Here is a 16,615-nt window from a genome sequence, read left to right as displayed (position 1 = left end):
ACCAAAATCATATAAAATCATATGTAATAGTGTGCAAATCATTCGTATCGCCTATCATTAAAGCTGCATGAAATAGCCTTCACCACACACTTTATCCACGTACCACCTCCCAGGCTGTGACCTAGTCCACGCAACCCCGTTAAGATTCGAGCAGTCCCGTCGATTTCCTGAAATTTTGTCCATTTTTTTATGAATTTTGTGCTCGCAAAGTTTGAGGCTCTGAGCGATGGCTATCAAAACTGAACGAAAATGTACCTGGGGGTGGATGAATGTGCTCAGTCTGGGTAAGTTTCAAACAAAGAATAGACCATTCCGCTGAAGCGTACAGCATGCTAGTTTTAAAACATGTCGGCTAATGTGTCTGGAATTTCAATGAGACAAAATCCGCCATTACATAATTTTTTTCCTTACGCACCGCTAGTGATCAGTTCACGCACCCTTAGGGGTGCGCGCACCACACTTTGGGAACCGCTGCTCTAATTCATCAGAAGTCACCTACGATAGGATATTTTATCCCTGACAGATTAAATTTACATTAAGTTTGTTAAACTTTTAGTTAATTAGCGCAAGCCAGCGCGCACGTATACCATATAGCGCCAGAATAGGCTTGACTACCCGACACGTTCTTTCCTCCATCTTGGCGGTTCGGTGCCAGCCTGCGAGAGCAGAGCCAAAGACCTTCAACATTGACTTGGGGTTGCCTATGCTGACGTACTAGCACTACATCAGTCTGCGACACCTTCAGCACCATGAACGACTTCACAGGAGCCCTAAACAGAGGTAGGGCTCTCCTGCAAAACCCAATTTGCAACACCTACTTCTGTTTATAATACCATGAGAACCTGCGCTTACTTTTACTGCGCTAAACGTGAACGATCTCGGAGATGCTCTCTAGCCAAACGAACTTGTACATCCTTCTTACGTACATATTATATCGTGAGCCTATCAATCTGTCATACACACACTCACACATAAAACCCAAGGTTCCAATACAACAAACCTGCTTACTTATATTAATTCCGAACTCAACAGTAAGTCCACCTACAAATAACTATAACGAGGCGTTGAATTATAGCAACGCGTCTCCTCCACTCAACCAACGGGACATGAAGACGCTTGAGGCCTCTTTGCGCCTCAACCTACCTGTCACCGCTCTGTGTCAATACAGACCCACGTGACCTGCTTGGGTCTGTGTGTGTGTGTGTGTGTGTGTGTGTGTGTGTGTGTGTGTGTGTGTGTGTGTGTGTGTGTGTGTGTGTGTGTGTGTGTGTGTGAGAGAGAGAGAGAGAGAGAGAGAGAGGTATCTCAGGTGGCTATATTGATTGGTGATACGAGTAAAAGCTTATCATTCCATATAATTGGATATATAGGAACTATATGATTTTATTTTTTGGTTGTATATTTTACCACTTCGTCATTTGATAGCATAAATGACGAGTCGCGTTCCCGGGGGACTCGAAAGAAATGTACAGAAAATATTTAAATGACTAGCGAAGATATTAATGAGTGACCAGTTTCACAGTTTTCACTTTTCATCCTGTGTCCAAGGATTCGCGGGCAGTAGGGGACATGGTGAAGCCTTGTGTAGTGTGAAGGATATATCGAGTTCTTTTTTTTTTTTTTTTTTTTTTTTTTACGTTCGGCCTAAGAGTAGGTAGGCTTTCTTTATGGGGTCTGGTGGTCGGCTCCACCCCGTAATGGCACAGGCAAGTGTTTTATAGTGCGGCCATCTTACTGTTGTGTGTGTGTGTGTGTGTGTGTGTGTGTGTGTGTGTGTGTGTGTGTGTGTGTGTGTAAACCTACTCATGAAAAATACTCAATATTTTATGTAGCCTACATAACTTTCGAGTACCTCGGAAACGTGACCCATCATCGACCGATAAATAATATCTCCATCCTCATTAATGACTGCCACCCTCCCGCCCCATCCGCCAAGTCACGTCAGAAGTCCCGAGTGCTGATCCCGTGACCGCTGGAGCACGGCCAACTTGGCTGGCCCACGGCCCCGGCCGACGCGCCCTTCATACAAGCCGCCAAAATAGAAATGAAGTGTGCGAGGTATTTAGCCAAACTGCCAGTCACACACACACACACACCTTGGCGGTTGGCCCTCTGTTTTTCCCATACTGGCAGCCTGAAGGGAGACCTAAAAATGTCTCACCTCACGCAAGGTATGGAATTTGTTTCTGAGCATAGTCCAATTTCCAAATATTGGTTGTGTCGGAAAAATCCGGTTATAGCTCAACACTACCTAGGCCTATATGGATTTTAGCAGTAAACAGTAACAGTAGCCGAAAGAACAGGACGGAAAAATAAACGACTGCATTCCTTATCACGTGTCCTTTGGTTACTTAATCTGTTTTGCTCGACCCTCAGCTTTTATCTTATCAATCTCTCCCTAAAGCTGCAAGTGATGTGAAGTGTCGGACTATGAACCCAACTATCAGCAGGTGCAATAGTGTTGGGTGGCTCCCCAAGCCTTATTAATGGAACAACATGTGGATCATTGCCACTAAGTTTGGTTGGGCGAGGAAGTGCAATGATTCTTCTACAATATTAGGTTATTTGTTTATTATTAAGTCATTAAGTTATCATTGGGGTGGTAGTAGTAGTAGTAGTAGTAGTAGTAGTAGTAGTAAAATACGAAGACCTTGGAGTTCTAAGGCATTCACGAATATAAGAAACGGCATGAGATAGAAACAAAATACTAAGACGACTGTTGTACCATTTTTTTCATCCGACTGGAAATCTTGCATAAAAAAATCACGAATCATTTTAATAAAAAAAGGCCAGGACAGCAGGAGGTGGCCTCAGAGGACGGGCTTTGCTGAGTAGCATCAGGAAATGCCGTCAAGGCCAGGTTCCACGGATTGGAGAATTAAAAAAAGATGAATCCATAACAAGTTAATGGTTGTGTATTTACGTTAATAAAAAAACCTAGAGATCATTTCGGAAGAAAATATATCGTAACTTTCGTGACTTCCTGAGAACCTTTGTAATCATGATTTTCACACACACACACACAAAAAAAAATCGCATTTTCAGAGAGAGAGAGAGAGAGAGAGAGAGAGAGAGAGAGAGAGAGAGAGAGAGAACGTCCCCTACTTCTTTCATAAATACATGTATACGTGAGTGCTCTCTGGGCACGCGCTCTTCCGCCCCCTCTTTTTTTCCAGCTTATACCAATCCCCACGTGGGAACTTTCCTATCTGGATCTCACTAGTACACACTGGCTTCGTCTCCACCACCTGTAGCTACGGGAGCCGCTGCTGGGTCGATGGCTGACTCCTGGCTAGTCTTTCAACACTTTTCTTAAACTCCCTAATACCAGAATCGAAAGAAAAGAAAATATCTGTCGATTTCCTTCTTTTCTATTGAGTATGATGAAGATATACGCTATGCTAAATTCAAAGGTGTTGAAATTGACATTTATTTCTTTAATTTTTTTCTTTGCGCCGATGTAACGTCAGTATACAAAAAGTTTGCCCATAGCAAACATGGAAGCAATGCAGATGCTAAGCAGGCGGAAATGAAATTAACAACACGATATATTTTTCAACTTGACTCACAAAGATTGCCTACGGCCACTTTCACTGATATTTAAAGCAAAATATTGGTGTGCATCTCTCTCTCTCTCTCTCTCTCTCTCTCTCTCTCTCTCTCTCACACACACACACTCCGGTAGCTCAATCGGCTACAGCGCCGCGCTGCAAGGCTTCACGGACAAACAGGCGTCGGTTAGAGCCCCGCTCAGGCCGGATTCTTTCCGTTGACTAGGAGTGGTTACTGTCCCCTCTTGAGCAAGGGGGATGGGGTGTGTGGTGTGTGAGGTCATGGCAGTACCCAGAGATCAACGATAATGCTCGAGTCGGGAGGGTACCTGCTGGGGAAAGCGAGTCCAACTCGTGATCAGACCGTGGTGAATTACACACACACACACACACACAATCAACGCAACTGTTCCACTGATCAAGCAAAGGTGTAAATATTTTTGTCTCGCTGCAAAGCAAGCAAATCACTTAAAACATTTAATCATATAAATTTAAATGCGACGTTGTTAATTTCATGCCCGTAGTCACCATTACAAAGGCAAGTCTACATTCCAGGGCATTAACACAATATATAATCATAAACAAATTGTGCAGAGAACACAACACTCTTGTCCACTCATGTAAGTCAAGAATAAGAAAGCTTCCTATCTATCTGCGTGGAGAAAGATGCACCCATCCCCTTTAATAAAACACACACACACACACACACACGATCAGCCAGTCATTCATTAGTGTTGGCCGATGGGGATTCTGTATTTCTTGAGACGAACTGATTCAAGAATAACAAAGGAGGAGGATGGTGGAAGAAAGTAAATAAGAACATAAGAACATAGGGAAACTGCAAGAGGCCGGGTGGCCTACACAGGGCAGCTCCAGAATTCCCCCCACTATTCACGATGGGTGAGGTTACAGGAGTTACAGGTAGAGGCTTGATCCTCGTTATACCGGCGGTACTAGGCACGCACCAGTACCCTGTCACCTTACTGCACCCACACCTCACTACCACCTGTCGTCCTCGTCCATGGAGCTATCCAGTCTACTCTTAAAACAAGCTATCGTCCCTGCACTATGTGATTGCTGAGTCTATTCCATTCCCCCACCACCCTATTACTAAACCAATGCTTGCCTATATCTCTCCTAAATCTATACTTTTCTAATTTAAATCCATTACTTAATGGATTTAATTAATGGATACATTAATGAAGAAAGGAAAACCAGAACTGGGGAGATATTTGGGTCGTCCTTGTCACAAGCCTCAGTCATATTGTGAAACTTGGACAAAGTCCAAAATTCAAAAGCATCAACAGACAGGTCATATCTGTGGGCGGAGGACGGCGTGTGCGTGCATCTAAGGCCTTGAGTGCGTCCACATGTCAAGAGCCAGGTTGGAATCCACGTGACCAGCTACACGTAGCCAAAACTGCATGGGAGCTCCCCGGCCCAGCCCATATTTACCAAAACCTGTGTGTGTGTCCCTAATGTCCTGAACGACCTCTACCATGCCTCTATACCCTCCCCTCTCCCCCTTCCAAACCTACATACGCCTCAACCAATTACGACGCGGTATTCAGTGGTAGGGAGTCTGGGGAGACCCTTACTTCAAGAGGGAGACGAGGTGGGCGAGAGGGTAGGGGGGGGGGTTCTAGTCTTTTTTTTTTTCTTGTGTGTGTGTGTGTGTGTGTGTGTGTGTGTGTGTGTGTGTATAGAAACATGAGGAGGGAAGGAATGGATGGAGATGGGGGAGAAGTGGGTTAGACTTGGTAGATACGAACTAAATCTCAGCACTGATATTACTTTTGTTCACCCATGAATGAGAACAGGAAATTGCAGAAAGGCTCAAAGTTGCATCATGGTAAATAATCATAAAAACAAAAACAAACATGACTCAAGGAAGACGCCCCCAGCATCCACCAATCCCAAGCCAGCATACAAGACCCACCTCACGAGACAGCCAATCATGGCCGCCAGAATAACTAAGCCCCGCCTCCCTATACCCCGCCAGGGACAGCTGCTTCCTCCCACTTTCCCCCCTCTTCTCTATGTTTGCCAACGCTCTACCTCTACCCAAGGTTCCTCTACAGCAGGGCTACTCAACTGGCGGCCCGCGGTCCGAATCCGGACCTTATGAGTGTTGTAACTGGACCCCAAGTTCCAGCAGTAGAAAAATATAACTGATTTACATGGTCCTGGTAGTGATAGATTCTTGCAAGTATATTTCCTTGCCTGACTGTAGGCCCTACAATCAGTCAAGGAAATACACTTGCAAGAATCCATCGCTAGGACTTTCATAATGTAAAATTATATTTTGCTACTCCTGGAGCTGGGGTCCAGCTACAATATTTAATCGGATCTCTGCATACATTTGTACTTGTCTAACTGGACCTTTGCTCATAATGGTTGAGTAGCCCTGCTCTACAGTATCCACGAATCCGTTAGGCTTAGCAGTCTAACCAGTTGCCGACTCCCCTACGATGCCACTTTTTATTTAGGCCTATGGTAACATTCTTCGAGAAAGTCAGACCCAGCAGGGGAGGCTGTTTTTTTAACTATTTATTCCGAAATGATCTCTCTCTCTCTCTCTCTCTCTCTCTCTCTCTCTCTCTCTCTCTCTCTCTCCACGTTAACCAATATATTTCATAAGTTGACGATCCAAATTACAATCGTGTAAGTGAAACTTTCGTGACCATTCAAGACTCCCACACATTATTAAACACCCATCAATAATCAACCCTAACTTCAGCGACTTAGGTCAAGAAAAGCACCGGGAGGCAGCATGGGCCAAGCAAGAGCCGTACATCACGGCAGCCACTATAAATAAAATCAGCCTGCGCCAATAGCGAGCTGGAGCCATCGAAGAGGCCCCTAAAGACAGCCTACCGGCGTTACAGACAGCAAAAAGTTCCTCCAAAGCCTGACCCATTCATCCAGGTCGATCTGCTGGGTGGGGGTCCCGATGGGTGAAGGCACAGTTACAATACTACGCGTATTTTTTCCCCCTTTTAGAATAGAGGCGTGAGCAAGAACAAGTCAAAGTTTGTCATTTTTTTAGTAAAAAAAAAAAATTCTGATGAGCCTGATATTGATTTCTACATTAGATAGACAGCGAAATTTCGAAAAAAAAGAAATGGTGCAGGACTACTAATTAACTCATCACACAGAAATGCATTATGTACTTCCTTTGAATAAAATATATCACCGACATATAATAACGACAGCGGTTGAGAATTTTCCATATATATAATCATATCCCTGGACTAATATGAAGGAACAAATATAAAAAGAAAATATGTATGTAGCCTATAAGCTAACAACCCCACTACTTAAACCAAGGACTTCAAGAGCCTTTAGATTCGTCATTTGGGATCACCCAGGTTCCAAGTAACATGACAAGGCAAGTGAAGGGCAAGAATGATTCATACATGACGTGCACGACTACCGCCTCGGGGAGTTGCGTTATATGCACCAGTCAACCCCGCCTCAACAATCGAAAACCATTTGAAATTATTACAATGAATATAGTATGATTTATTATTGTGATCTTATACAAACGTGCGGTAAAGATTCGTATTAGGTCCGTGCCAGTATCTCATAATCTACTTTATGAAATATCACTATCTCTTCATGTATCTTTTCGACAAACCTTCAACAGTCATGGAAACGCTTTGAAAATCCAATTCAAGGACTTTTATTTTACTCAAGGGGATAATGTTTACGAAAGCGCGTCGCCTCCTCTGGCGGCGGCCGCGACGACGCTGCAGCCGCCGCAGCCGTAAAATAGCTCGCAGAGGGTTTAGGGTCGGGGAGCATATTTAAACTACTCCAACCGAACTTTACGACCTACTAACGGGGGGGCTGCGCCCCCCTCGACCCCCCCTTCTAACCAGAGGGGGCTACGCCCCCCCCTGGACCCCCCCCCCCACATATATGTGACTTATTTCAGCAAGGAGGTATTTCTCGCAACACCGGCTGCACCGTCGCCAGAGGAGGCGACGCGCTTTCGTAAACATTATCCCATATTTTCAAGAGTAAAAAAAAAGTCCTTGAATTGGATTTTCAAAGCGTTTCCATGACTGTTGAAGGTTTGTAGAAAAGATGTATGAAGAGATACTGATGCTTCATAAGGTAGGTAATGAGATACTGGCACGGACCTCAAACGAATCTTAACCCAAATGTGCTAAAGGCGATAAGTTATCTTAGTTTTGGCATTGGGAGTAACCTTTAACGCGCGTGCTTCTTCTTCTTTTGACCTGTTTCGCTTTGTATCGCTTCTTAGGTACTACTCAACACTTCTATACTTCACATCATGCACTTAGTTACTTTACAGTGCACACTTATATACACTTAACCCTGAACTGGTGTGCCCACTCGTCTGTCCTGTCTTTTGTTTAGCCACAGGTCACGTAAACAACATTTGCCCAGAAAAATTATGATCGCAAACGGCTTCCCGATGTCAAAAACTCATCAATAAAAAGAATTACGGAGACGAGGGCAAGACTCGTGTAGGTGCAGGTGAGATTATCGGGAGGCTGGGTGGCGTACGTGAGGCAGGGCAGTCACCTCGGGGGGCGCACCTGGCTACCAACCACAATGGAATACAAGGCAGGCGGGTAGGTACACACACACACACACACACACACACACACACACACACACACACACACACACACACACACAGCCTATGCCATACAATTTAAGAATAATAAGTCTACTCACCAAAATCCGTGAATTGCTGCATGGAGAGTGGTGATGGGTTAAACTGAGAGTAAAAGTCAAGTCTCTCCTCTATTAGGGCACGAGCCTGACGAAATAAAGTCCTGTAGAGCTTCATGGTGGACGTTGTGGGTTCAGGTGCTTGCTGTCCCTGTGGTGGAAGAGAACTGAACAACGACGTCGGGGCCACATCCACCCAACCTCCGTGTGCTCGCTGCTATGAGGGGAGGAGCCGCGGCGCACGTGTCTCGCGCATCCTCCTCCATTCCAATATTGTAGGAATTTACATTTACTTACATTGTGATCGACTGATTGATAGCTTATTGTTGTAAGCAAAGGAGAAGGGAGGAATATGCCATCCCAATCCCCAGGCAATAGGCTACATAGTGTGACTCTACAACTATTGAAATATCGGTAGGTTGCACCATGGAACTAAACAGGTAGGGGACAAGTGCTATAACGAGAATGATAGTAGCTGTGATGAGATTAAGGGGGCAGACACAAGGGACTGCACCCAGAAGAATTACAATCTAGGGGCAAATGCAGGGTATACTCTTAAAATACAGGTAGATGTCCTGGGACTTCAGCCTTCGCCAAAGTTTTCTTTGGGATGAGAAAATACGAACTAAATAATCAATTCATACGTTTTAAGTTATCACAATGATAAGTAACAGATATATTGATGTATGAAAAGCCTCGAGTTGATTTGTTATGACGAAACCACCTGTTGTTTAGATCCCTTTAAAAGACTGACTTGATTTACTTGTCTCTCAGTGGAAAATCCCCGCCAAATAGGGCAGGCCAGACTTACTTCGGTGCTTCATTGCTTGGTCCTATTGAATGAATGTTACATTTGACTGTATCATTCTCCTTCACTCATCATGTATAGATGTATGCAAAATTGACAGCCAATACCAAAATAAAGTAAAGCTAGGAGTATGTGAGCCGAAACGTACATGCCCTTCAGCAGCTTCCCAGGCTTTCCTCTGCCAGCTGGCTGGCGAGGTCATGTAAGGTCAAATGGACAGCCGACACGTACAGTGACACACGTATACTTTCAAGACTTACATCAATATCGCATACTTGTGGAAATGGTCTCACACGTATATGGGACTTCAAAATGTCACGTTACGTTTCTCCCCTACTCTATTATAGGAATTGAACTGAAATATGAATTATAGCTATAAATAGTCGTTTGTAGGGTGGGGAGTCTGAGCAGGGGACCGAGGTCTGGTAACAAGTTCTCAGTATTGTAGTATTCAGTCAGTACGCTACTATAGTAATTTTGGCTATTTTTTTATTGGGGGGGAGGAGGGGGGGGGAGCTAGAGGGCATCACACACACACACACACACACACATATATATATATATATATATATATATATATATATATATATATATATATATATATATATATATATATATATATATATATATATATATATAGAGAGAGAGAGAGAGAGAGAGAGAGAGAGAGAGAGAGAGAGAGATATTCAGGTGGTGGGGGGAGGGGTGGCGAGCAAAGTCGATCGGTATGCGGTTTTGATTTTTTTTTAAATAAGCACTTTTAGTGGCACTTTGAGGCTTATATAGAAAACATTTGGGAGGGGGCTATAGCAGCTTTTGCCCTCCGAAATTATGGCCCTGAAGTTACCAGCACTGTCAATGATGCTCCAGTGCCGCCTCTAATATCTTGTTTGAATACTTAAAAATGGCAGCAATTTTCTTCTTCATAGATGCTTCGCCTACCTTCCTTTTTAATTATAGAGGAGAGAAGGGAGGGATTATAGATTTCTTATTAATACTCCAATTGACTTTCATTCCTAATTTACTGAAATACAGAATGTAGGGTCACCTCTATAGTCTATACTCTATACCCACAAAAAATACAAAATTAGGAATTAAATATTTATTCTTCATACATATATATACAAAATGTGTCACATCAAGCTGGTGATCACAACTGATATGGGAAGAAAATGAAAGAAAATACAGTTCTAAAGGTAGTTTGAGAAAGGAAACTATTTTAAATCACACTGGACTTGAAGTTCCTGGAGGCATAATCTGCTCCCACCTTCCTGTCTGAGACCAATGGGAAACGAGGGTCATCAGGCGCCACAGTTTCACGTGAAGTTATCACACGCCACCCACTCTTGCTTGTCCAGTCCTGGGGAGGGTTAATAAAGTGATTTAGGAAATATAATATTCTGGACTAACCTAAGATTACCTTAATCTTAGTTTTCCTGTATAAGTTCATAATATCAGGAAATGTTAACCAAGCAGTTGGTGGAGGTCTTTGGAGGATTATTGTATCTAAAAACTCTAGGGCCTTTTCTTCAAAATAATGTGAAATATAAAATATATAATGCATCAGGCACCAAAAATCCAAATTTTTTTTCCCATTACATATACATAAATGAATATTGGGAGTTCTGCAGTGCCTTTAAAATAACCTGTAACATACCCCATTAATGAAAAGAAGGACTGGCAGCAATAAGTACAAGTTAGACACATTCATGTTTAACCCGGTAGCAGCGACGGGCCAAATTTGTGCCATGATATAAACCCCCCAAAATAGATATGATACATAATCTGATCACAAATGCTTTGATATATATTATGAAATGGTTTGTGTGAGGGGCGATTTTTTCTCATTTTTCTCGCTTGGAGTAACATTAACCTCTGGAGCCGACCGCGATTATCACGTATCACCCGATGTTATTACCGCCAGTACGGGTGACGATTACATCGTCACTGAGTTACCCTCACACTCGGTCTTATTTCAAAAGTTTTGGTTCCCCCAGCCAGCCCGGGTATCACGTGATAGCTAGAGCTGCCTCCTCCCAGGTTCTGGTGATTCTGGGGGGGACGCCACATAGTGAAAACAACATTTTAGTGTTTTCTCGCCATAGCGCGGTACTCAGAGGGTTAAGAAACATGATCCCCGCTGCTACTGGGTTAAGGAGATAGGTGAAGCTGGTTTACAAATAGGCTTGTGGATGAACATAACAAATAAAACAGCTGTGGAGTTAATGCAAATACAACTAAAATTTCAAATGGGGCTAGAAAGATTTATGAATGGGGACAGATGGTAAATAACTTGACCTAACCTGCCTATGGATGGGCAGTTGATTGTCCTCTTCTATATTCATGTGTAGCATCTGATTGAATTAAGCAGTAGAGCTCAGAGAAAGGGCACTATGGTTCAGTACTTACATTTTGATTGTATTTGAAGTAGTAGTAGGTGAGGTATGCTGTCCCGATCAACAAGCCAATCCTCCCAGCATACCACCGATACATGGCTGCAGTCTCATAGCCCTAGGAAGTAAAGCAAGACAAATTACTCGGTGGTAAACTATAATCTGTGAAACTAGCTATGTTATATGCTGCACACATTTATTTATCAATTCCTTTCAGATTTTAGTTTTCTCTTTCCCCTTTTTACTATAGTCCGTCCATTTTATGAAATCACTTTAGGTGTGGCTCCCTTGGGCCTCTCTCCACTTAGAAGTGCCACCACATCTGTCATAGGGCAAGCTTCCATGGTGGGATGGTGACTGGGTCAGACTTCAGCTCACTCAACTTGTCAGTATCACAAAAGCAACACTGCCAAGAGTCATGAGATTAATAGTAACTTTTTATCAACAACAATAATAATAAAAAATCATAAAAGCTATAAAGAGCATTTTTATTGTATTAAATCTATAAAGACAATTTGAAATTAATGACAAAGTAAAGTATTTCCCGCCATATAAGACACACTTTATTTCAAAAAAAGAGGATTTGGAAAATCACCCTGCATCTTATACCCCCATGGTTAGGTTTTGGTAGGTCTAGGGGTTATGGTTACCGGTACGAAAAGATAGAGATTGTTAGATACCTTGCCAAATTATAGGTGTGTCTTATATGGTGGGAAATACGGTAGTTAACAACAAAGAATAAGAAGTTTGTTCTTTAGAATTGAAGATTTGGCAACTTCCAAATTCTTCAAAGTGTTAGCCGACCACACCCAAAATACTTCATATAATGGATGGACTATATTATCAATATATTCACTTATGCTTCCAACTCAGTGAACTCACACATACTCTTTTTCATTTTTTATGTAAATAATTTTCCTACCCATTATCTAATCCATTCACCTCTCTACTTTCCTCAATATCCTTCTTTTTCACGAAAATCTACTCCCTCATGTTCTTTATCTCATAGTCAATTCTTCTTTCCACTTCCTCATCTTCTTAACCTGTAAATTTTCCTCCCTCCATTTGTTCGTTTACCAAATGAGCCTGCCTCCATTATTCTATTTATTCTTCAATCCAAACACCCATTCCTCCTCCTTCATCCCCATACCATCAGAGGCACCAGCGGTTTGAACAGAGTGTCAAGGGGCCAACGGTACATGCGACGGATGGGGTTGAAGCGTGCCTCATAGTATCCAGGCACCACTGCTGGCTCACTCTCTGCAAGGATCTGTAAAGGAAGTGAGAGATCATCAGAACAGGCTTTACAGGCACAGGACCATAATTTTAGCAGACTTTTGTTGGGGTGGATAGAGGGCATCATATGTTCATGCGGTGGAGGGGAGGGTGGTGAGCGAATCAAGCATGCACAGGTGAGGGGAAATATTTTGAAAAATAAGCAGTTAAGGGGATTTTTGAGACCAATATAGAAAACACTGGGGAGCTATAGCCCCCATAACCCCTCAAAAATTATGACCCTGAGGTAAAATGCATGGCAACAAAATGACACCAGAGGCTACAGCTCATGTTGTAAGGCATTAAAGGTCACCATGGAAGACATCAGTACAAACAAATTATAGCTAAATCAAATGGGTTCCTTCACCTATTTGTCTACTGAAAAATTATGTATTTCATTGGAAAGAAACATATGATTCCATCTTTCTCTTTGTATTAACCCAATTGCATCTGTGAGAAACATCATCGCTAAAGTACCTTCAACACTTTCCTTTTCTCTAATCCATGATGCTTGCTTCCTGTCTTCCATGTTATACCTAGCATTTTTCACTCCATTACCTTTTGTGTTCAGTACTTCCTTGCTCCCCCTCTAAATATTTTGTGAGGTGCCGTGCTTATGAACTGTATGTGGCTTCCTGAGTTGGCTAAAAGTCTGCCATGAGTGTAACTTGGATCACCATTCATGCCCAAAGCATAGCTGAGGTGACTGGTCGTGTTGCAAAAGTGGTCTCTGGCAAAGTAACTTTTTAAGATCATTGCTGGTTTAGTCGATATGCTGCCCCATTTTAATTCTGAAGGCCTAGGTTCAACATATGATGTAGGTTACAGTAGACTATATACACAAGGTTTCGCTAAGCCACTAACTCTAGCGCGGGATATTTTGTGCCCCAAAATACCACTTCCAGTCAGTTCTGGGTGCTATGACTATCATTTCCATTCCTTGCGCATCATTTAAGACTGGTTTTGCCAGCCTCCATTAGCTTGATAACTCATATTATCTCCCAGATTATTCTCAGCTTGCTAAAAAGTATCTAAAAAAAATATAATGGCATAATACAGGGATCCAGATAGGTAGAGAATACCTTATACTAAGACTCAAAGATGATAAGGTCTTACTAAATGGGCCTGGGGAAAACTTAAAAAGAAACACATATCTAGGGCATGCAATAAGCAAAAATCCAGCCAATGGAAAATAAATCAGAAGGAACAGAAATGGGATAGAGCTCTTTTAATAAACAAAGTAATGTCATGAACAGCAAGCTGCTAACCCCTGAAGAGAATGGTGTATGACTGATTTTTTCTGCCAGTCCTAACTTTAGTTAAAAAACTTCGTGTCACAAAATATTTGGAGAAAGTTATGACAATATGACAGTCTGACAGTGAAAGAAAACAAATAATAATACTAATCTCACCTGGTCCTTCAGCCATTGCCTGCGGAAGGCACGGTCAGCATCTGTCATGCCAGCCAGACGCACCCGCTCATTTTTCCATGGCCCCTCGATGGGGAAAGCCTTGACCCCACCAGTATCTGAAACAAAGAATTATAACTACATGAATGGACTTCCTCATATTGTCCTTTTAGATTACATTAAGCAGGTAATATAGAAAAAAAATCATTGTCAGTAAAGGAGGTAGTAGCTGAGTTGTCAGCATGTGGGCGCAGCGTACTGAAGTTCAAGTACGTATGTGTATAAATAAATAAAAAAATATATAATTAAAAAATCATATTGCCAACATGGTCTCTTATTAAAAGCAGGTTATGTATGCTGTGCAAGAAAGAGCAGATCATATTTCAGGGGTAGGGAAATAAAAATGGGTAAATCTGTACTTTAGCTCTGATATTTCAAAATACCACATATGCCTTCATAGTGGGTTAAATTGCAAAACTACACTCTTTGGGAGGGGGGCAAAGCCCCCTGTTAAGGGATTTGAGGGGGCAAAGCCCCCTGCTATGGGATTTGAGGTGGGCCAAGCCCCCGTTAAGGGATTCGAGGGGGCCAAAGCCCCCTATTAAGGAAGTCGAGGGGAGCAACCCCCCCCCCCCCCTTTACATAGGATACGTAAATTTGGGTTGGGTTAAATTTATTCAGCATGCGGTGTGGGCCGCTGGAATTAAGCAACCCCAGAAGGGATCAGGTGGCATCGGGGGTAGGCCCACTACGCTGGCCAGTGATAATGGGTGGGACCGGAGCAACAGCAGGTGCACAACATGCATTGAAATGTTAATCATTTAGAGATTTCAGGAAAATAAAACTATCTACTACATAATAAAAAGCATCATATTTTGCCCAGAAATAGTCAGTAGCTTGAAATTAGTAGGCTATCCTTTCCTCAACAATCATCGTTTCTTTCCATTACCATTACCATCATCTTGTACACATTACAGGCTCAATAGTTAACATACATCTTTCTCAGCCTCACTAAGGCTGGCCACATCTCCCCTATCTCTCAATGGGTATGTGGTCCTCAAATGAAGACATACAGCTGTAGCTCCAAAACTAACACTGGGGTGTTCTGGAAAATACTCTCATGATTCCCACTCAAAATTACTTACATGACTCTTACCAATCTTTACCTAACCTAATGTAACCTGACCTATCCTTACCTAATCTAACCTACCCTGTTCAAGCGTGGCTGCCGTTGTGATTCCCTCTCAAGATTACCATAAACGACTTACGAATCCTTTCTTAACCTAACGTCACGTAACCCTGGCCTGCTTCAAGAATTAGTGCCACATACCAGTAGAGATATGGAATATGTGTGCCATTGTTGCGAAAAATACCTTCTCTCAGAAATGTCACTCTGCTGTCCACCGCACAAGCGAACTGTGGAATATACAGCAGGAAAACATTAATTTGCCTGCTTTTATTGTAGTTTGTTCACTTTGATCATTGTGATGGTTGATAGTGCCGGCAAGAAAACAACACACCAGACCAACAGACAACAAGCAAGAACTGGGTGAACATCAATATGGGGTAATTCTTTTTAAAATCTGCCCTGTTCGTGTGTTGTAAAGCCTGCTATTGGTTAAGTGTTTCTTTGATGTTTGTGCCATGTACTGGAGCCGAAACGGGGGAAGTAAACGATAGCGGTGAGTGAAATATAGAACAAAAAGGCGGGTATTATTAGCGGGCATATTAGTGTTTCAACCATAATCACTGGAAGAAATTGAAGACAGAAAAAATTATATCACAAAAATCTGGATTAAAGAAAAAAGAAAATTCACCAAAACTAAGACTCAACTACGTCAATCAAGAATAAGGACCATAAGTGGGAGCAGTTACAAAGGCAGTCCCACACCTACTACTAGACTGGACTGGGTTGCTGCTCTCTCTACAAGCTATTTTACGGCTGCGAGTTGATTCCTACAACACCGGCCACCTACCGCACCCCATGGCCAACCTGTTCTTTCTGCAATGATACTTCCTGCCACTCCCTAAAGGCACCACTACCACTCATCAGCCCACCGCCACTTCTCATAGCACCCAACCATCCAGGGACCTCCTATAACAACACAATATTGCCAAACCTGAAGACGGGTTGGCCATCTTGTCCCCTTCAGCCTCAGGCTTCAGCTGTTTGGTCTTGGTCTTGGTTCGGGAGGTAATCACCCCTTTCGGTCGTAACTGCAGCCTTTATAACGGATTACTCCCTCAGAACAAACCAGAGAAAGAGAGGGAGACAGACTGAACGAAAGAAAGGAAGAAAGAGTAATTGATTGCACTTGGACAGCATGTGGGTTGTCTTAAGCCACTCGGCAGTGATTGAAAAATCCCAGGTAGTAGCGTGGGGATTTGAACCGTTGTCCATGGCGCCGTGAATGTTAGGCCCGCATGCTAACCACTCAACCACCGCCTCCCTGTTTATTCAGTCAAATA

General features: G+C 42.8%; 2 protein-coding genes and 1 long non-coding RNA gene across 5 annotated transcripts in view; 1 reads left to right on the top strand and 2 right to left on the bottom strand.

Moving 5' to 3' along the window:
• The window catches only part of LOC126999045 (pyruvate dehydrogenase (acetyl-transferring) kinase, mitochondrial-like), a 34,710-nt gene extending 26,223 nt beyond the window's left edge, over positions 1 to 8,487 (bottom strand). Inside the window, exon 1 of one of the 2 annotated variants that reach the window (XM_050861422.1) lies at positions 8,265 to 8,487. In XM_050861422.1, coding sequence (XP_050717379.1) covers positions 8,265 to 8,379 — 115 coding nt within the window. In that variant the 5' untranslated portion in view covers positions 8,380 to 8,487. The remainder of the gene's footprint in view (positions 1 to 8,264) is intronic. The other variant, XM_050861423.1, reaches the window with a different exon arrangement.
• Positions 10 to 5,971, top strand: LOC126999047 (uncharacterized). The gene is made up of 2 exons (XR_007753110.1): positions 10 to 5,734; positions 5,819 to 5,971. It is a non-coding gene; the product is annotated as an uncharacterized LOC126999047 (long non-coding RNA).
• A 1,669-nt stretch (positions 8,488 to 10,156) lies between the features above and the next one.
• Positions 10,157 to 16,413, bottom strand: LOC126999042 (uncharacterized). Of its 2 annotated transcripts, none has more exons than XM_050861419.1 (5): positions 16,267 to 16,413; positions 14,150 to 14,265; positions 12,613 to 12,732; positions 11,479 to 11,580; positions 10,157 to 10,429 (listed from the first exon to the last, which is right to left on the bottom strand). In XM_050861419.1, the coding sequence occupies exons 1-5, from the start codon at positions 16,283 to 16,285 to the stop codon at positions 10,289 to 10,291; spliced, it is 498 nt and encodes a 165-aa protein (XP_050717376.1). In that variant the 5' UTR covers positions 16,286 to 16,413; the 3' UTR covers positions 10,157 to 10,288. The 2 variants fall into 2 exon arrangements, with proteins under 2 accessions (XP_050717376.1, XP_050717375.1); XM_050861418.1 differs by lacking the exon at positions 16,267 to 16,413 and adding an exon at positions 15,477 to 15,519.
• Positions 16,414 to 16,615: the final 202 nt, after the last annotated feature.

Source organism: Eriocheir sinensis, chromosome 15 (genome assembly GCF_024679095.1).
Source record: "Eriocheir sinensis breed Jianghai 21 chromosome 15, ASM2467909v1, whole genome shotgun sequence".
Lineage (NCBI taxonomy): Eukaryota > Metazoa > Arthropoda > Malacostraca > Decapoda > Varunidae > Eriocheir > Eriocheir sinensis.
The sequence above is the reverse complement of the archived record's forward strand: the minus strand, read 5'-3'. Positions and strand labels throughout refer to the sequence as shown.

Excerpts from the sequence above, each read along its gene's own strand:
- LOC126999042 (XM_050861418.1), bottom strand. The coding sequence starts at position 15,504 with ATGGCACACATATTCCATATCTCTACTG. Across the intron at positions 14,266-15,476 it reads CATATTCCATATCTCTACTG|ATACTGGTGGGGTCAAGGCT; the intron begins GTATGTGGCACT and ends TCTTTGTTTCAG. Across the intron at positions 12,733-14,149 it reads GGCAATGGCTGAAGGACCAG|ATCCTTGCAGAGAGTGAGCC; the intron begins GTGAGATTAGTA and ends CTTCCTTTACAG.